This window comes from Schistocerca piceifrons, chromosome X, assembly GCF_021461385.2.
Source record: "Schistocerca piceifrons isolate TAMUIC-IGC-003096 chromosome X, iqSchPice1.1, whole genome shotgun sequence".
Classification (NCBI taxonomy): domain Eukaryota; kingdom Metazoa; phylum Arthropoda; class Insecta; order Orthoptera; family Acrididae; genus Schistocerca; species Schistocerca piceifrons.
Genome location: NC_060149.1, coordinates 737,806,686 through 737,826,048, shown reverse-complemented (window position 1 = coordinate 737,826,048; position 19,363 = coordinate 737,806,686). Strand labels below are relative to the sequence as shown.

General features: G+C 39.4%; 1 protein-coding gene across 1 annotated transcript in view; it reads left to right on the top strand.

Moving 5' to 3' along the window:
• LOC124721864 (Fanconi anemia group M protein) overlaps positions 1 to 19,363 on the top strand; it is a 230,472-nt gene that overhangs the window by 161,385 nt on the left and 49,724 nt on the right. The window contains exon 17 of the mRNA XM_047247000.1: positions 8,416 to 8,511. Within this exon, the coding sequence (XP_047102956.1) occupies positions 8,416 to 8,511 (96 nt within the window). The remainder of the gene's footprint in view (positions 1 to 8,415; positions 8,512 to 19,363) is intronic.

Genomic DNA, 19,363 nt, shown 5'->3' with positions numbered 1-19,363 from the left:
GGGCACAAGTCATCCCCATTTTCAAGAAGGTATGTCGAACAGATGTGCAGAACTACAGACGTATATCTCTAACGTCGATCAGTTGTAGAATTTTGGAACAAGTATTATGTTCGAGTATAATGACTTTTCTGGAGACTGGAAATCTACTCTGTAGGAATCAGCATGGGTTTCGAAAAAGACGATCGTGTGAAACCCAGCTAGCACTATTCGTCCACAAGACTCAGAGGGCCATAGACACGGGTTCCCAGGTAGATGCCATGTTTCTTTACTTCCACAAGGTGTTTGATATAGTTCCCCACAGTCGTTTAATGAATAAAGTAAGAGCATATGGATTATTGGACCAATTGTGTGATTGGATTGAAGAGTTCCTAGATAACAGAACACAGTATGTCATTCTCAATGGAGAGAAGTCTTCCGAAGTAAGAGTGATTTCAGGCATGCCGCAGGACCATTGCTGTTCACAATATATATAAATGATCTTGTGGATAACATCGGAAGTTCACTGAGGCTTTTTGTGGATGATGCTGTAGTTTATCGAGAGGTTTTTAGCAATGGAAATTTGTACTAAAATGCAGGAGAATCTGCAACAAATTGACGCATGGTGCAGGGAATGGCAGTTGAATCTCAATGTAGACAAGTGTAATGTGCTGCGAATGCATAAAAAGAAATATCCTTTATCATTTAGCTACAATATAGCAGGTCAGCAACTGGAAGCAGTTAATTCCATAAATTATCTGGGAGTGGGCATTAGGAGTGGTTTAAAATGGAATGACCATATTAAATTAATTGTCAGTAAAACAGATGCCAGACTGAGATTCATTGGAAGAATCCTAAGGAAATGCAGTCCGAAACAAAGGAAGTAGGTTTTTCAGTACACTTGTTCACCCACTGTTTGAATACTGCTCACTGGTGTGGGATCCGTACCAGATAGGGTTGATAGAAGAGATGGAGAAGATCCAATGAAGAGCAGCGCGCTTTGTTACAGGATCATTTAGTAATCGCAAAAGCGTTACGGAGATGATAGATAAACTCCACTGGAAGACTCTGCAAGAGGGACACTCAGTGGCTCAGTACAGCTTTTGTTGAAGTTTCGAAAACATACCTTCACCGAGGAGTCAAGCAGTATATTGCTCCCTCCTATATATATATCGCGAAGAGACCATGAGGATAAAATCAGAGAGATTAGAGCCCACACAGAGGCATATCGACAATCTTTCTTTCCATGAACAATACGAGACTGGAATAGAAGGGAGAACCGATAGAGGTACTCAAGGTAACCTCCGCCACTTGCAGAGTATGAACGTAGATGTAGATGATGGCTAGCCTTTGAAACATGTATTGGATAAAATAAAATTTCGTGAATTTAGCTATGGTAGTCATTGATGCTGAGGAACAACAGAAATATGCTACTGTGCCTGGAGATGATCATGTCAGTTACCAGTGATAAATTGTTTTGCTCTATGTCAAATAGAACAGAACGTTTTGCGTTGAATTTTGGATGTTTCATTTCATATACTGATGTGTTTCAAATTGATGCTGATAGATATTTTCTTACATGTTTTTCTGCGTGTGATTCTTTATTGTCTACTCTTCATAGAAGAATTTGCTTGCATGTCGGTTATTAGTGTTGAAACATTAGGTGATCCTCAAAGAAGTGTAGTGGCGGGCATTAGTGACCACAAATCAGTTAGGATGGAAATTAGGAGTTAATTACAGGGTCAGTAGCAACAAAACAGAAATGATATTACAGTTAAAATTTAACATAGGTAGCAGAACTAAAAGCTTTTGTAATATAAAACTGTGTGAGGTGGGTAGGAACTGGGATAACAGTAAATGACAAGTGGAGAAAGTCTAGGGAATGAATAAAGAGTGGACAGGAACAGTGGATACCGGAAGAAAGCGAGAGGTGGCCGTATCCAGCATACTGTAACAAAAAAATAGGAAGATTGTAAAGTAAAATGTCAAAAAAACTGTCAGAAACACACATCACTTAAAAAGAAATAAGGAGAGAACTAGTAGCAAAACAATGATTGAGTCAGACATTATATGAGAAACAGTAACTCACGAAGTAAATATTACATATTCCTCTAATTATGTAAGTTATGTAAAAGGAACTAACAGCATTCCATCTCTGGGAGGGATGTAATATGCAGCACAACACAATGGCTCAAGGAAACTCGGGAACTCTGAATGGATTTTGGGAACAAGTTACTTGTGAATTGCAACTTCCAGGAGGATGTGGAAGTCACATTACATGAGAGGGGTCAGAGGACAATTAGTGAGTATCGCTGTAGATGTGTTCCCCCCCCCCCCCCCCCCCCCCTTACCATGGACCTTGCCGCTGGCGGAGAGGCTTGCGTCCCTCAGCGATACAGATAGCCGTACCATAGGTGCAACCACAACGGAGGGGTATCTTTTGAGAGACCAGACAAACGCGTGGTTCCTAAAGAGGAGGAGTAGCATCCATTTCAGTAGTTGCAGGGGCAACAGCCTGGATGATAGACTGATCTGGCCTTGTAACACTAACCAAAACCGTCTTGCTGTGCTGATACTGCAAACGGCTGAAAGCAAGGGGAAACTACAGCCGTAATTTTTCCCGAGGGCATGCAGCTTTACTGTATGGTTAAATGATGATAGCGTCCTCTTGGATAAAATATTATGGAGGTAAAATAGTCCTCCATTTGGATCTCCAGGCGGGGACTACTCAGGAGGACGTTGTTATCAGGAGAAAGAAAACTGGCGTTTCATGGGCCGAAGCGTGGCATGTCAGATCCCTTAATCGGGTAGGTAGGTTAGCAAATTTTAAAAGGGAAATGGATAGGTTAATGTTAGATATAATGGGAATTAGTGAAGTTCCGTGGCAGGCGGAACAAGACTTCTGTTCAGGTGAATACAGGGTTATAGATACAAAATCAAATAGGGGTAATGCAGGAGTAGGTTTAATAATGAATAAAAAAAATAGGAATGTGGGTAAGCTACTACAAACAGCATAGTGAACACATTATTGTTGCCAAGATAGGTACAAAACCCCTGCCTACCACAGCATGCCAACTAGCTCCACAGATGATGATGAGATTGATGAAATGTATGAAGAGATAAAAGAAATTATTCAGATCGTGAAGGGAGACAAAAATTTAATAGTCATGAGTGACTGGAATTCGATAGTAGGAAAAGGAAGAGAAGGAAACATAGTAGGTGAATATGGAATGGGGTTAAGGAATGAAAGAGGAAGCCGCCTGGTAGAATTTTGCACAGAGCACAACTTAATCATAGCTGAAACCTGGTTCAAGAACCATGAAAGAAGGTTGTATACAAGGAAGATGCCTGGAGATACTAGAAGGTTTCAGATAGATTATATAATGGTAAGACAGAGATTTAGGAACCAGGTTTTAAACTGTAAGACATTTCCAGGGGCAGATGCGGACTCTGACCACAATCTATTGGTTATGAACTGTAGATTGAAAGTGAAGAAACTGCATAAATGTGGGAATTTAAGGAGATGGGACCTGGATAAACTGACAGAACCAGAGGTTGTAGAGAGTTTCAGGGATAGCATTAGGGAACGATTGACAAGAATGAGGGAAAGAAATGCAGTAGATGAAGAATGGGTAGCTTTGAGAGATGAAATAGTGAAGGCAGCAGAGGATCAACATCTACATCTACATCGATACTCCGCAAGCCACCCAACGGTGTGTGGCGGAGGGCACTTTACGTGCCACTGTCATTACCTCCCTTTCCTGTTCCAGTCGCGTATGGTTCGCGGGAAAAACGACTGTCTGAAAGCCTCCGTGCGTGCTCTAATCTCTCTAATTTTACATTCGTGATCTCCTCGGGAGGTATAAGTAGGGGGAAGCAACATATTCGATACCTCATCCAGAAACGCACCCTTTCGAAACCTGGCGAGCAAGCTACACCGCGATGCAGAGCGCCTCTCTTGCAGAGTCTGCCACTTGAGTTTATTAAACATCTCCGTAACGCTATCACGGTTACCAAATAACCCTGTGACGAAAAAGATGAGGGCTAATAGAAATATTTGGGTAACAGAAAAGATATTGAATTTAACTGATGACAGGAGAAAATACAAAAATGCAGTAAATGAATCAGGCAAAAAAGAATACAAACGTCTCAAAAATGAGATCGACAGGAAATGCAAAATGGCTAAGCAGGGATGGCTAGAGGACATATGTAAGGATGGAGAGGCATATATCACTAGGGGTAAGATATATACTGCCTACAGGAGAATTAAAAAGACCTTTGGAGGAAAGAGAACGACTTACATGAATATCAAGAGCTCAGATGGAAACCCAGTTCTAAGCAAAGAAGGGAAAGCAGAAAGGTGGAAGGAGTATATAGAGGGTCTATACAAGGGCGATGTACTTGAGGACAATATTATGGAAATGGAAGAGGATGTAGATGAAGATGAAATGGGAGATATGATACTGCGTGAAGAGTTTGACAGAGCACTGAAAGACCTAAGTCGAAACAAGGCCCCCGGAGCAGACAACATTCCATTAGAACTACTGATAGCCTTGGGAGAGCCAGCCATGGCAAAACTCCACCATCTGGTGAGTAACATGTATGAGACAGGCAAAATACCCTCAGACTTCAAGAGGAATATAATAATTCCAATCCCAAAGAAAGCAGGTGTTGACAGATGTGAAAATTACCGAACTATCAGTTTAATAAGTCACAGCTGCAAAATACTAACACGAATTCTTTACAGACGAATGGAAAAACTGGTAGAAGCTGACCTCAAGGAAGATCAGTTTGGATTCCATAGAAATGTTGGAACACGTGAGGCAATACTGACCCTACGACTTATCTTACAAAATAGATTAAGGAAAGGCAAACCTACATTTCTAGTATTTGTAGAGTTAGAGAAAGCTTTTGACAATGTTGACTGGAATACTCTCTTTCAAATTCTGAAGGTGGCAGGGGTAAAATACAGGGAGCGAAAGGATATTTATAATTTGTACAGAAACCAGATGGCAGTTATAAGAGTAGAGGGGCATGAAGGGGAAGCAGTGGTTGGGAAGGGAGTGAAACAGGGTCGTAGCCTATCCCCTATGTTATTCAATCTGTGTACTGAGCAAGCAGTAAAGGAAACAAAAGAAAAATTCAGAGAAGAAATTAAACTCCATGGAGAAGAAATAAAAACTTTGAGGTTCGCTGATGACATTGTAATTTTGTCAGTCAGCAAATGACCTGGAAGAGCAGCTGAATGGAATGGACAGTGTCTTGAAAGGAGGATATAAGATGAACATCAGCAAAAGCAAAACGAGAATAATGGAATGTAGTCGAATTAAATCGCGTGATGCTGAGGGAATTAGATTAGGAAATGAGACACTTATAGTAAAGGAGTTTAGCTATTTGGGGAGCAGCATAACTGATGATAGTCAAAGTAGAGAGGATATAAAATGTAGACTGGCAATGGCAAGGAAAGCGTTTCTGAAGAAGAGAAATTTGTTAACATCAAGTATAGATGTAAGTGTCAGGAAGTCATTTCTGAAAGTATTTGTATGGAGTGTAGCCATGAATGGAAGTGAAACGGGGACGACAAATAGTTTAGACAGGAAGAGAATAGAAGCTTTCAGAATGTGGTGCTACAGAAGAATGCTGAAGATTAGATGGGTAGATCACATTGAATAGAATTGGGGAGAAGAGAAATTTGTGGCACAACTTGACTAGAAGAAGGGATCGGTTGGTAGGATATATTCTGAGGCATCAAGGAATCACTAATTTAGTATTGGAGGGCAGCATGGAAGGTAAAAATCTAAGAGGGAGACCAAGAGATGAATAGACTAAACAAGATTCAGAAGGATGTAGATTGCAGTAGGTACTGGGAGATGAAGAAACTTGCACAGGATAGAGTAACGTGGAGAGCTGCATCAAACCAGTCTCTGGACTGAAGACCACAACAACAACAACAACAACAACACTATAGATGTATCAGAGACATTTGATAGGGTCTATCATGGACTCGTTTTAATTACGTTACGAACTACTGGAGCAAAAGGCAGAGTAGTATGTGGGATACTGGCATACCTGCAGGGCAGGACCCAAAGGATAAAAGTAGGAGAGATGTTTCATAGAAAATAGAGCTAGAGCCAGGGGCTGCAAAAGAAAGTGTGTATAAAATAACATAGGCACAGAGATCCACTCTAATATCCGACTGGTTGCAGATGATCTAGTAGTATGTTGCAGAATTTGGCAATTACAGAACTGTGGGACTCTCCTGGATGACCTTGCAAAATTAAAAAACGTGGTAAAATAGAATGAGTATTAATGTAAGCAAGAATAAGTTATTTAGTTTCTGCGCCAGAAAATCTGTGACAAAATTTTAATATAAGTTAGCAAGGGAGGGACACACTGTATCAACTAATTTTAAGTATCTGAAGAGTGATGGCAAAGTGCACTGAGATCCTCATATAAGAGGGATACTTTGCCAAGGCAGGCAGCGTCCTCTTCCAAGTGGTGAAAATCTTGAGGGGCTGCTCCAGGGAGGTGAAGCAAGAGGCATACTGTGCCTGGGTAAGGCCTCATCAGGAGTACTGCAGTTCTGGATGAGGAATATACGAATCATGCCTGATTTCAATCCTGGAAAGCATATAGAAAAGGGTAGCCAGATTTGTCCAGTGAAATTTCAAAATATGCAGCAATGTCACTGCCATGTTAAAGGAGATGATATGAAACCCGTTGGAAAGCTGGAAAAGGTCATAGATTAGGTAGCAAGTGTTGAGCTGTTGCAAGTTGTTATATGTGGACTGATATTAAAAATGATTTGAATGTGGAAGGAGGTTAGAGAAGCCAAAATTTTATACCATTTCTGTAAAATAAATGTGCTGTATTGTGTCTGTGGGTTGATTTTCTTTCATATGTGATGGGGAAAGTGGAATATTTTACTGATAGAAAGCTCTTGAATCCCATACTTGAGACACTACAGAGTTTCAGGTAAAGTTTGGGACTGAGTATGTTGAGGAACTAAATGAAATTCGGTGATTGTGTACATAAATATATATGTAAACCAAGAATGTACAAGGGGTAGTAATAAAATTCTATTTTATCACATTTTAAAAAAAAGCTGAAACTACTAAACTTGTTAATGATCTTAGTTCTCTAAATATTCACCCTTCAGTTTAACATATTTATACCAATTATGGATGGCTTTGCAGAGCCCTTTGGCATAGAAGTTTGCAGTTCGACTGTTCAGGAAATGTTCCACCTTGAAAATCATTTCATCGTCATTATGAAATGGCCATCCCATGCAGTGGCTTCTTCATCCAAGAAAAAAGGAAGAAGTCACTGGGTGCATGCCATGAGCATACAAGGGTGAGGCAAAATTTGATAACCTGAAGAATAAACACTTGTGACAGTGTCCTGTGCAGAATAAGTTGACTTGTTGTCATGAAGCAAACCCTTCTCTTAGATAGCTTCCCACAGTGCTTCCCCTTGACAGGCTCATGGAACCTCATCGGGAGATTTCACCAGTATGCTCCTGTGACAGTTGCCATTTATGAGCATCAGACTATGACAGTCCCAAAAAAAAAAAAAAAACACTTAATGTAACCTTGACCAATAGTGGTTAGCTTTTTTTTACCTTTTTTGGCATCTTTTCAGTGCTTGGTTTGCTCCTTTGTCTCAGATTATAGTGTTACACCCAGCAGTCATACATGGTGACTAAGTGAATGGGTGTGAGCAGCTGCAGAACCCAGAAGAAACCGAGCTTTGCAATGTTCAAAATGTCATGCTAGATATGGAAAACTGATCTATGACCGATTTTCACTTTTTCCAATATCACCTTGGTGATTACACCCCGGTCTTTGAGCACCAGGACCACCACTTCTCTTGCAATTCCCAGTTTTTCACAGGGAAGTGGTCTGTCACTTTATTTTCATCATTCAGACTTGTCTGATCACATTGGAAGCATCTGCACCACCTAACTATTATATGTCATATGATGGTGTATTGTTGTACACCTCCATCAGCTCAGCATCAGTCGTTACATTATTATTCCTACTTAACTGTAAAAAATTAATTGCTACACAACACTCCACTTTATCAATGGGCTGTGCCATTTTTTTGCTCTTCTAGTGACATACTGTGGTACTGCGGCATGAGGATTTCAGTGTGTACCAGGACTACAAGCAAGTACCTGCAAACAACATAAAATTAATCATGTAACTTTATCTTTTTGAGGGGATTCATAAAACTTTAAGAGTACTTATCATGTGTTGCTAAAGCAGTATTAAAGCATCATTGTAATGCAATATAGTAGTAGTAATAGTAATAAAATTTTCTTCCATATGGCATTTCCACAAGAGAGGAAAGCATTCTCATTATTTATGATTTATAGGTTTTGTGTGTACAATTTTTGATTTATAACTGGGTAATAGAAATTTACAATATATTTTACAGAGAGTGGAGATAAATGCACAGTTACAGCAATAAGGCAAAGACTTTCAGTTCATCTTCCTATAATGGATCCAGCTTTCCTGTATGGTGCAAAAAAAGGTACGTTAAATAATTACAAATATTTTTTGTTGTAAAATATTTCTCCAGATGACATGAGAAAATTTCATAGTTGATTTGAGTTAAGAGTGTTGAAACATGCATAGATGTTCGGTATCACTGTCTTAAATTGATGCCCTCATTCGGGTACGACCACTAACAGCAACCATTCCACCATCACCAACAGTAATTGTTCATTTTATTGAATCCAAATTTTTGATACATTTCTTCATGTGAAAATATTTTATTAATTTCTCCATCACGTTTTAGGGAATAAAGATGTCACCAACTGTACCTAAATGCAATGTGTATGATAATTTTTCACACTTCAGACGCATTGTCATTACATTTTAATATTGCAATACTGAGAGCATATTCTCATCGTGTGTTGATTACTTCTGATTATTATTGCCACCATTTTTGTTAAAATGTTGTAATAATGAAGAGCTTTAATACATGATAACCCGTACTTCACAACCTCAGTGGATGGAATGTCATTGCTGATGAAAATTTTATACAGCCTCACTTTATACCATTAAATTTATCAAACTGGCTGAATTACCTGAGGTTCTGATCATACAATGTAAGCTTTCACGGCTGGTACTGACTTCACTTAAAACTTTCAGTGTACTAGGCAAAACTTCCTGTCTACTAGGCTGTCGTCGATTTATAAAAGTTTCTCCTAATGTTTTCTCTCTGACTGCAGGAGAGATCTTCAGAGGTAAAATGTCGAACTGCAACCACAACTCGTGTGAGCGCAGATTACATAGGTGGTATAGTGGGCACCACAGTGTACATCAAGTGATGTCGGCCATGAGACTATCACTGGTATTGCCAAAATTCTAGATTGAAAGTAATCAATCATCATTCGTACGTTGCAGTGTTGACATCCAAATTTTGTCTAATTTAACACCTACCTCTTTTCTGTTAAAATTATTATAGCGTTTATAGATCTCGATAGTGTCTCTGTACATACGTGCATGATAATGCGATGTTTTCGATATGACACTCGTCTCAGTGAATTTTATTTCGTGATCAACCTGTTTGAGTGTTGAAGACTAATTTATGATATGTAGTTACATTGTGATGCTATAGAGGAAATGCAGGGGAAAATTAATTTTCTTGAACATGTTAATATTTCACTTTGATCACAGAACAAAGCAATCAAAAACCTATCACTGTAAATTTTGATGAACTGTATCGGTGTTAATGAGTATGATCTTGTAGTGATTTTGTTGAATATTCCTAATAAATAGCGGATGCAGTATGTGGTAGTTTGTTGATAACCATCTGAAGTGACCAGTGTGATGTGTTTTGTGAAAAATGGAGAGTTCTTTAAATACAGTTCATAGTCATTTTCATTTGAAGGGTTCAACAAGTATGTAGATCAAAACCAAACTGAAAAAACAGTCTCACAAGGGATGAGAAGATAAAGCATGCTATAGCGGCCAGTTGAGACCACCACAAATATTCATACTATGGTAATGACTTGAGTGGAAGAAATTTTTGTCAAATACTTGCAGAGTCTAATAAATTACACTTTTCTGAAGGAATGGCAAAATTAACAGTCTGCTGGGTCATGTATGTAACTGTAAAAGAACATTATTTTTAGAATTTTTTTTTCAAATAACTACCAAATAAAATTCCCCCCCCCCCCCCCCCCAGGTCTTTTCTAACTACCCTCAATTATGCTTTCATTCAGTTCAATTCTCATTATGAATTCATATTTTAATGATCATGGCCTATATGCTACAAAGTCCGTGGCACTGAGGGAAGTGGCTTAATGGTTAAGAACAACGTCAAAGAAACTGAGGAGGGGGTGATTGTCAGATGCCTGTTCAGCCATCAAAATTAATATTTTTTGAGATTTACCTAAATGATTCCTAGGCTGAGACCTTTACATTTCACAACTGAACTAGTTTTTTGTATCTAATTATCTAGATGATGATGACATGGTAAATTCTTGACATTCCTGCAAGAAATTCATTTTTAAAATTACGATTCCCCTATCGTAAGGGACTACACATAAATGGGGCAAAAGTTAAAGGTGAGGTAGCTACTTTTATTAATTAACAGTATCAGTTCTTGTCTTTCTCACCTCACTACTGTGTTAACAGTTTGGTAACCTAATATGCTTACACACACACACACACACACACACACACACACACACACCAGCGGTCAGTGAAAACACAAATTAAAAGAAAATAGCAAATACCTTTGTGTGCTGTTCAGGGACGCTGAATTCCAGTAGTTCCTGACAAAGTACAAAAGCAGCAGAAAAAGTATAGGGAACCCCTGAAGACTCTAAAAGCACATTATTATGCTGAACAGATATAGTAAGCATTGATGGTGAAAAGAAAGAAAGTATCCAGGTCACAGTAATACAGCACTAGAAGAAAATGGAATGTTGATTAGTGAGCCAAAGCTGTATGTGAGGTCTTCACAGGACATTTTAGTTAGACATACAGATAAGAAATTCATAAAACAGCACTAGAAATAAACTCAGTTATAGTGAGTAACTCATTTTCTCTAAGGAGTGTAACAGAATGCAAGGTAATGAGAATCATCTAAAAACTCTAAATGGAACATCTTGTGGCTGGAATGACGTATCATCTGCATTATTTCAAGAAAATAGAAATGTATTAATAAAATCACTAACACATTTAATAAGCAGTTGAAATTGCCATGGGTTTTTCCAAGCCTGTTAAAAATCGCTCAGATATGATCAGTGTATAAAAGAGAACAATTACTGATATAGATTATTTATAGGCCAATTTAATTGACTTCAGTGTGTGACAAGTTGCTTGGAAGAATAATTGCAGACCAATTGGAATCTTTCTTCTTCAAATACAACCTACTAAAGAACTCGCAGTGAAGGTCTGAAAAGGGTGATGCACAGTAACAGCAGTAGCAACTTTTCTTCCATGAACTGCTAAGCAGATTGTATGAACAAAACAAATTCATTTGGTCTTTTCTGGACTTGTCTAAGATCTTTTAGTCTGTGAATCATTCAGTAGTTTTATCCAAACTTGAAACTTCAGATAGGACTGACACTGAATTTCCTAAGGTTTTACCTCCAAGATAAAAGACAACATGCTAAAATAAGTCAGAAGAGTGATAGTAAGATCCTAATAGTAAAATCAACATGCAAGACTCTCAAGTATGGAGTCCCACAGGATAGTATTCTTTGGGCTATTAGTAATGTAACACAACCACATTACTCAAAGCTAGTGAACTATGCTGACAATACAGCATTTATTAGCTGGGGCTGTACTGAAAGACAGAATTGCAAAACAATGAAGAGAATTTTGGCCTTATCATGAATAAACTTGCACTGAATATGGACAAGGCTGGTGTTCTGGATCCATTGCTTTTCTTGATATGTGTTAATGATCTGCCACTGCACATAACAGATGATGTAAAAAATGTTCTGTTTACAGAAGACACATTGTGAAAGACATGGAACATAATATAAATGATGTAGCTAATAGCGTATTCAGTAACATCAGTGCGTGGCTTTTGGAGAACAGATTAATGCTTAATTGTAACAAAACTCTGTGAATACATTATCTGACACAAAAGTCTTGCAGAAGCAAAATTCTATTGTCCAAAGATAGTCAAATAGTCAGTGAAGTCAACAATTTTAAATTTTTAGGATTGAGGATAGATGGGAGGCTTTCTAGGACATATAGCTTTCAGGCTTTCGCGAAGAAAGTAAATGGTACTGTCTTCACTATAAGAATGACCTCCACTGTCTTTGACACTGGGACACAAATGCTTTTGTTTACTTTGCTTACTTCATCTATTATCTCGTATAGTATTATACTCTGGAGCAACTCTATACTCTTTATCAAGAATATTCTCAGCCCAGAAATGAGCAGTCAGGCTATTAAGCTGTGTCAATTCATGAACTTCGTTTAGGCCATTATTCAGGTATCTCAGAATTCTAACTCTCCCGTCCCTGTATGTATATTCCAACCTGGGGTATATTGTTTCAGAAACTGCAACTTTCGTTCAGTGAACAATAGACGGAAAAATTATATACATTTCGATAACACTTCCTTACGCTTTGTACAGAAAGCTGTGTACTATTCAGCAGGTTTCATTTTCAGTAGAATTCTAGTAGACTGAAAAAAAAAAACTGATTGATAAATCACAAGTGTTCAAATCCAAGTTGAAAAGTTTCTTTGTGGCACAGTCCTTCTATTTTGTACAAAAGTTCCTTGCATTAGTTGACAGCTTTTCTCTGCAATTGGTCACTTGTTCACATACTCTCTGTTTTTCATATTTTATTAATTCTTTTATTATGTTTTATAAGTTATATAATCATCATTCTGTAAATTATACAGGATGTCCCAGGAGGAATTGTCAGTATTCAGGGATGTGACAGGAAGTATCATTCAAAGCAAAAAAGTCAAGTAAACATGGGCTCTAAAATAAATACACTTAAGAGGTCCATGTACTTCATCTTCAGTACTGTAAATACGTCGTCTTCTACTGCAAGCTCTTTGCTTTCCATGTCTTGAGTATGGGCACTATAGACCAAAACAACAAAATGAGTCCAATAAACATGGGCTCTAAAGTACGAGGGTACTCCCAAAAGTAAGGTCTCCTATTTTTTTATAAGTACAGAACTCTGTTTTTGTGGCAGTTGGTCACACTGTTATGAAGAGTGCTTCACCCGCTGTGTGTAAACATGCGCACGCCGCACTGAGGCGCTCAGTCTTGTCTTGGCAGCCGTTGAGAATGGAGCTCCCCTTGGATGTTACTGCCAAGTGCGAATTGCGTGCAGTTATTCAGTTTTTGAACGCAGAGGGCACTGCGCTGATTGAAATCCATTGCCAATTGACGGAAGTGTATGGTGAGTCGTGCATCGATGTCAAAATGTTTGTAAGTGGTGTAGAGAGTTTGCAGCTGGTCGGACCGGAATTCACGAGTAACAAACGAGCGGGAGACCGTCAATTTCTAAGGAGACAGTGTTGAAGGCTGAAAGCATGCATGAAGATCGGCGAATCACCCTGGTTGATCTCTGCACATTTGTTCCTGAGGTTTCCCGAAGCACTGCTCACAGAATTTTAACGGAAAAATTGAACTACCGGAAGGTGTGCACAAGGTGGGTGCCATGCATGCTGACTGAGGACCACATGCAGCAATGAGTTGATGCTTCCTGCACGTTTCTTCACCACCTTGCAGCCGAACAGGACAACTTTCTGGACTCAATTGTCACGAGTGACAAAACCTGGGCATACCACTTTACTCCTGACACCATGCAACAATTACGCCAGTTCATAACTTTCTGAACAGCATGGTGGCGAGCTGGTACAAAAACACAACGACAAAGATGGTGGTTATGTCGAAAAATAGCTAAACGTTCATGCTGTAAACTGATGTAAACCATTGTAGAAATAAACAGGTCTATGTACTTATAAAAAAAATAGGAGACCTTACTTTTGGGATTACCCTTGTACATATCTCAAGAGCTGTGAGCACTTGCTAATCTCTGCCACTGTGCAACACATCTCTTTTACTTGACAAGTGCTCATGGGCGTTGGGGCATACAGTTTAGAGCCCATGTTTACTAGACTTTTTTGATTTAAATGATCATTCCTGTCATCCCTAAATACGGATCATTCCTGCTGGGACATCATGTATGCTAACTCATTCCATGACCAAATAACTTTGGCTTCCATGGCCCCCTGTAATATGATAAATAAACAAATGAAGTTTGGAATGTAGGAGACAAGGTACTGGTGGAATTAAAGCTGTGAGGACGGGGCGTGAGTCATGCTTGGGTAGCTCAGTCGGTAGAGCACTTGCCCGCGAAAGGCAAAGGTCCCAAGTTCGAGTCTCGGTCCGGCACACAGTTTTAATCTGCCAGGAAGTTTCAAATGAAGTTCTTGTTAAATTATAACCAGTCTAAAGTGGACACAAATATTGAATCACTGTCTACAGCTGAAAAATATTATATACATGAATTTTTAGACATTGTAATGGATGAAAAGCCTTATGTGGAAAGGACATGTCAGATGCATCTGTAAAAATATTACCTGCAAAATTTCCTTACTGAAATGCCTCACAAATATAACTACTGCGGTCGTAAAGCAAATACACTAAGTATTAATCCACTTGCATTTGCAATATACTGTAGGATTGATATTTGGGGGTGTGACACCCATAATCTATATGGGTACAATATTCAGACTTCAGAAGAGGCCAGTTAGAAGAAATGCTAATATAAACAAATACCAGTTGTGTAGCAAATACTTCATGAAGTATAATTTGCTGACTGTGTTAGCAGCTTGCCTTTAAGACAATTGTATTTCTAAAAGAGAATGAATAAATTAGGGTAATGACTAGAGACAGACATAAATCATTACAATACACAAACAAAATGTGATTATCATAGGATTCTGAGTAACAAAAGAGCTACAGGTCATAGCCCACTTGCTGCTGGAAGACAAATCTATAGCAGTAGCAATTTCATGGAAATCTTCTTAAGGGCAAGCTGAAATAGTAGTTAATTAAAAGATTTTTATATCCACTCAAAGGTTTCTGAATGCCGTTATCAACAGTACTATTTTTGTATACATACATACATATACAGGGTTATTACAAATGACTGAAGCGATTTCACGGCTCTACAATAACTTTTCACAATGCTTTGCACACACATACAAAAACTCAAAAAGTTTTTTTAGGCATTCACAAATGTTCGATATGTGCCCCTTTAGTGATTCGGCAGACATCAAGCCGATAATCAAGTTCCTCCCACACTCGGTGCAGCATGTCCCCATCAATGAGTTCGAAAGCATCGTTGATGCGAGCTCGCAGTTCTGGCACATTTCTTGGTAGAGGAGGTTTAAACACTGAATCTTTCACAGAACCTCACAGAAAGAAATCGCATGGGGTTAAGTCGGGAGAGCGTGGAGGCCATGACATGAATTGCTGATCATGATCTCCACCACGACTGATCCATCGGTTTTCCAATCTCCTGTTTAAGAAATGCCGAACATCATGATGGAAGTGCGGTGGAGCACCATCCTGTTGAAAGATGAAGTCGGCGCTGTCGGTCTCCAGTTGTGGCATGAGCCAATTTTCCAGCATGTCCAGATACACGTGTCCTGTAACGTTTTTTTCGCAGAAGAAAAAGGGGCTGTAAACTTTAAACCGTGAGATTGCACAAAACACGTTAACGTTTGGTGAATTGCGAATTTGCTGCACGAATGCGTGAGGATTCTCTACCGCCCAGATTCGCACAATGTGTCTGTTCTCTTCACCATTAAGAAAAAATGTTGCTTCATCACTGAAAACAAGTTTCGCACTGAACGCATCCTCTTCCATGAGCTGTTGCAACTGCGCTGAAAATTCAAAGCGTTTTACTTTGTCATCGGGTGTCAGGGCTTGTAGCAATTGTAAACGGTAAGGCTTCTGCTTTAGCCTTTTCTGTAAGATTTTCCAAACTGTCGGCTGTGGTACGTTTAGCTCCCTGCTTGCTTTATTCGTCGACTTCCGCGGGCTACGCGTGAAACTTGCCCGCACACGTTCAACCGTTTCTTCACTCACTGCAAGCCGACCTGTTGATTTCCCCTTGCAGAGGCATCCAGAAGCTTTAAACTGCGCATACCATCGCCGAATGGAGTTAGCAGTTGGTGGATCTTTGTTGAACTTCGTCCTGAAGTGTCGTTGCACTGTTATGACCGACTGATGTGAGTGCATTTCAAGCACGACGTACGCTTTCTCGGCTCCTGTCGCCATTTTGTCTCACTGTGCTCTCGAGCGCTCTGGCGGCAGATACCTGAAGTGCGGCTTCAGCCGAACAAAACTTTATGAGTTTTTCTATGTATCTGTAGTGTGTCGTGACCATATGTCAATGAATGGAGCTACAGTGAGTTTATGAAATCGCTTCAATCATTTGTAGTAGCCCTGTATATGTATATACTCCTCAAGACACCACATGATGTGTAGCAGATGATATCTTGTTCCACTATTAATCATTTCCTTTCCTGTTTCACTTGCAAATAGAGTAAGGGAAAAATGATGGTCTGTATGCCTCCATATGAACCCTAATTTTTCTTGCCTTCATGGTTCTTAGACAAAATGTATGTTGGCACAGGAGAATAGTCCTGCAGTCAGCTTCAAATCACAGTTCTCCAAATTTTCTCTAAGTGTTCTGCAAAAAGAATGTTGACTTTCCTCCAGAGTTCATGAAGCTTCTCCGTAATACTCATATGTTCTTTGTACCTACTGGCAACAAATGTAGCAGCACGTCTCTGATTGCTTTGATGCCAACGATGACATCTCCGTGCACACAAAATGTCCTCAGCAAACAATCACAGATTACTGGCCACACCTGTATGTCAGATTAAAAAGAGGCTTCAGACCATTCACATATATGGGAACCTAATCTGTGCACTCAGAGCTTTGTTAACAGTTTGCAGTGGAGCAACATATTAAATGCTTTCCAGCAATCTAGGAATTTGGAATCTGCGTTTTGACGTTCATCCATGGTTCACAGGATATCACATGAGAAAAGGGCAAGCTGAGCTTCACACAAGTAATGCTCCCTAAATCATGCTGATTTGTGGACAAAAGCTTTTATGTCTCAAGGAAATTTATTATATTCGAAATCAAACTATTGTGAAGAATATGGCAGCAAACTGATGTTAGGGGTATTTGTCTGTAATATTACAGATCCATTCTTTAACCATTTTTATATACAGGAGACACTTGTACTTTCTTCCAGTTGCTTTGGACTTTGCGCTGGGTAAGAGATCCGCAATAAATGCAAGCTAAGTATGAGGCCAGTGCTGAGGAACACACTCTGCAAAACTAAATTTGTATTCCATCCGGAGCTGGTGACTTGTTTGCTTTCAATTCTTTCATTTGCTTCTCTGCACCAGGGATGCCTATTACTACATCTTCCATACAGGAGTCTGTGCAACGATCAAATGATGGTGTGTTTGTATAATTCTCCAATTTGAATGATTTCTGATAAATGAAATTTAAAACTTCAGCTTTCCTTTTGCTATCTTCTACTATCACACCAGACTAGTCATTGAGAGACTGGATAGAAGCCTTTGACCTGCTTAGCAATTTTAAGTAGGACCAGAATTTTCTCAGGTTCTCAGCAAGGTCTTTTGCTAAGGCATGACAGTGAAAGTAGTTGCATGCTTCACATGACATTCTTTTCACAGGCACGCAGATTTCTAATAACTTTAACCTGTTGTCATTTGCACATTCTTGTTTGAACTGAGAGAGCAACAGTCTCCACTTTCCCAGCATTTTCTGACCACAGTGGGTCTTTTTTGTTCTTAATCCACTTACTCAGCACATGCTTCTCCATAATGCAGTTCACAACCTGTAATTCTTCTATGTCCTTTGTATCAGAACAAAATGATGTTCATTTTTGTGTAAGTGGCTTGCTAACAACTCCTCATTTGCTCTTTCTAGCAAAAATTCTCTTCTAGTCTTCTTGATGGATTTATTAACTTTAGTAAACATCATTCCTATGGTACCATGATCACAAATCTCTGTCTCTATGGTAACACTATTGATGAAGTCAGGCCTATATGTAGCTACAGAATCTAAAATATTTCAATTGCGTGTGGGCTACTGAACTAGTTGCTCAAGACAGTTTTTTGGAAAACTTGTTCAAAACTACTTCACAAGACTGTCTGTCTGTATCACCTGCAATGAACCCATAGACGTCTCATTCTGTGATCAGCAAGTTAAAGTTGCCTCCAAAGAAATTTGCATGATCTGGGTATTTCTTCGCTACTGAGCGTAGACTTTCTTTGAATGAGTCTATAGTAAAAACAGCTCATAATTACCTTGAGTTGACCTTGGCCTTTTACTCTTGTCTGGATAACTTCACAGTCAGTCAGTGTCCACCTCTATAGATATATTATTTTTCTCAACTGGAATGAACACACCCCCTTCTATGACTTCTAATCTGCCTTTTTGGTAAATGTTCCATGTCTTGCTAAATATTTCAGATATTTTCACTTTAAGTTTCAACCAGGTCTCAGTTCTGAGAATAGTTTGAGTGCAACAACTTTTCTAGAAGGTAGTAAATTCAGGACTTCTGTTACAAGTACTTTTTCATTTTACTATTGAAATTTTGGCAGCTAGAGTGTCTTTACTTAATACACAGTCTGATTTCACTCTCTTTGTATCAACTGGCAAGTGTTCATCAAAAGACCTCAGACTACCACCTAACCTAAAAATCCAAGTGTGCACTCCACAAGTACTCTGCTACCATAGTAGCAGCCTCCTTTGTGTATTGCACCCCTGACCTATCAAGGGGAGTCCTACAATAAATTCTCATTCACATAACACAGGGTCATTAATCTGTAGGCAAGACCGTCATAGAATCAATAGATCCTGTGGTTGAGACCTTCCACTTCACTCCAAACCAAAGGATGCTAATCAACTCTGGGTATGATGCTGCAAATTGTGAGCTCTGTTTGCAACCAGCGAGTGAGACCAGCAGCCTTCACCACTTCCGCCAGTCACCCATACGAACTGAGGCTGGCCTCAGAACCTAAGCAACAGATGCCTTTGGAACTGATGTGAGCCACAACTCACAGATGACTGCATCCTACCCTCTTAACAGCTGCAGGGAGGGCCTCCTCCACATGAAGCCCCATGACAGACAAACCGAGCACACCCTGTATTTCTTTCCAGCCTTGAATACCATTTTCCTAAGGGACCGTGGAACATGCCTAACATTGGAGCTGCCAATAACTAGCAAACTTGTGTCCTCATGTGCCTGCCTGGGCCCTACTGAAAGAGTGGGCACCTGTCCACTCACAGGGTGAATGGATTAAGCCAGACAACCAACCTCCACATT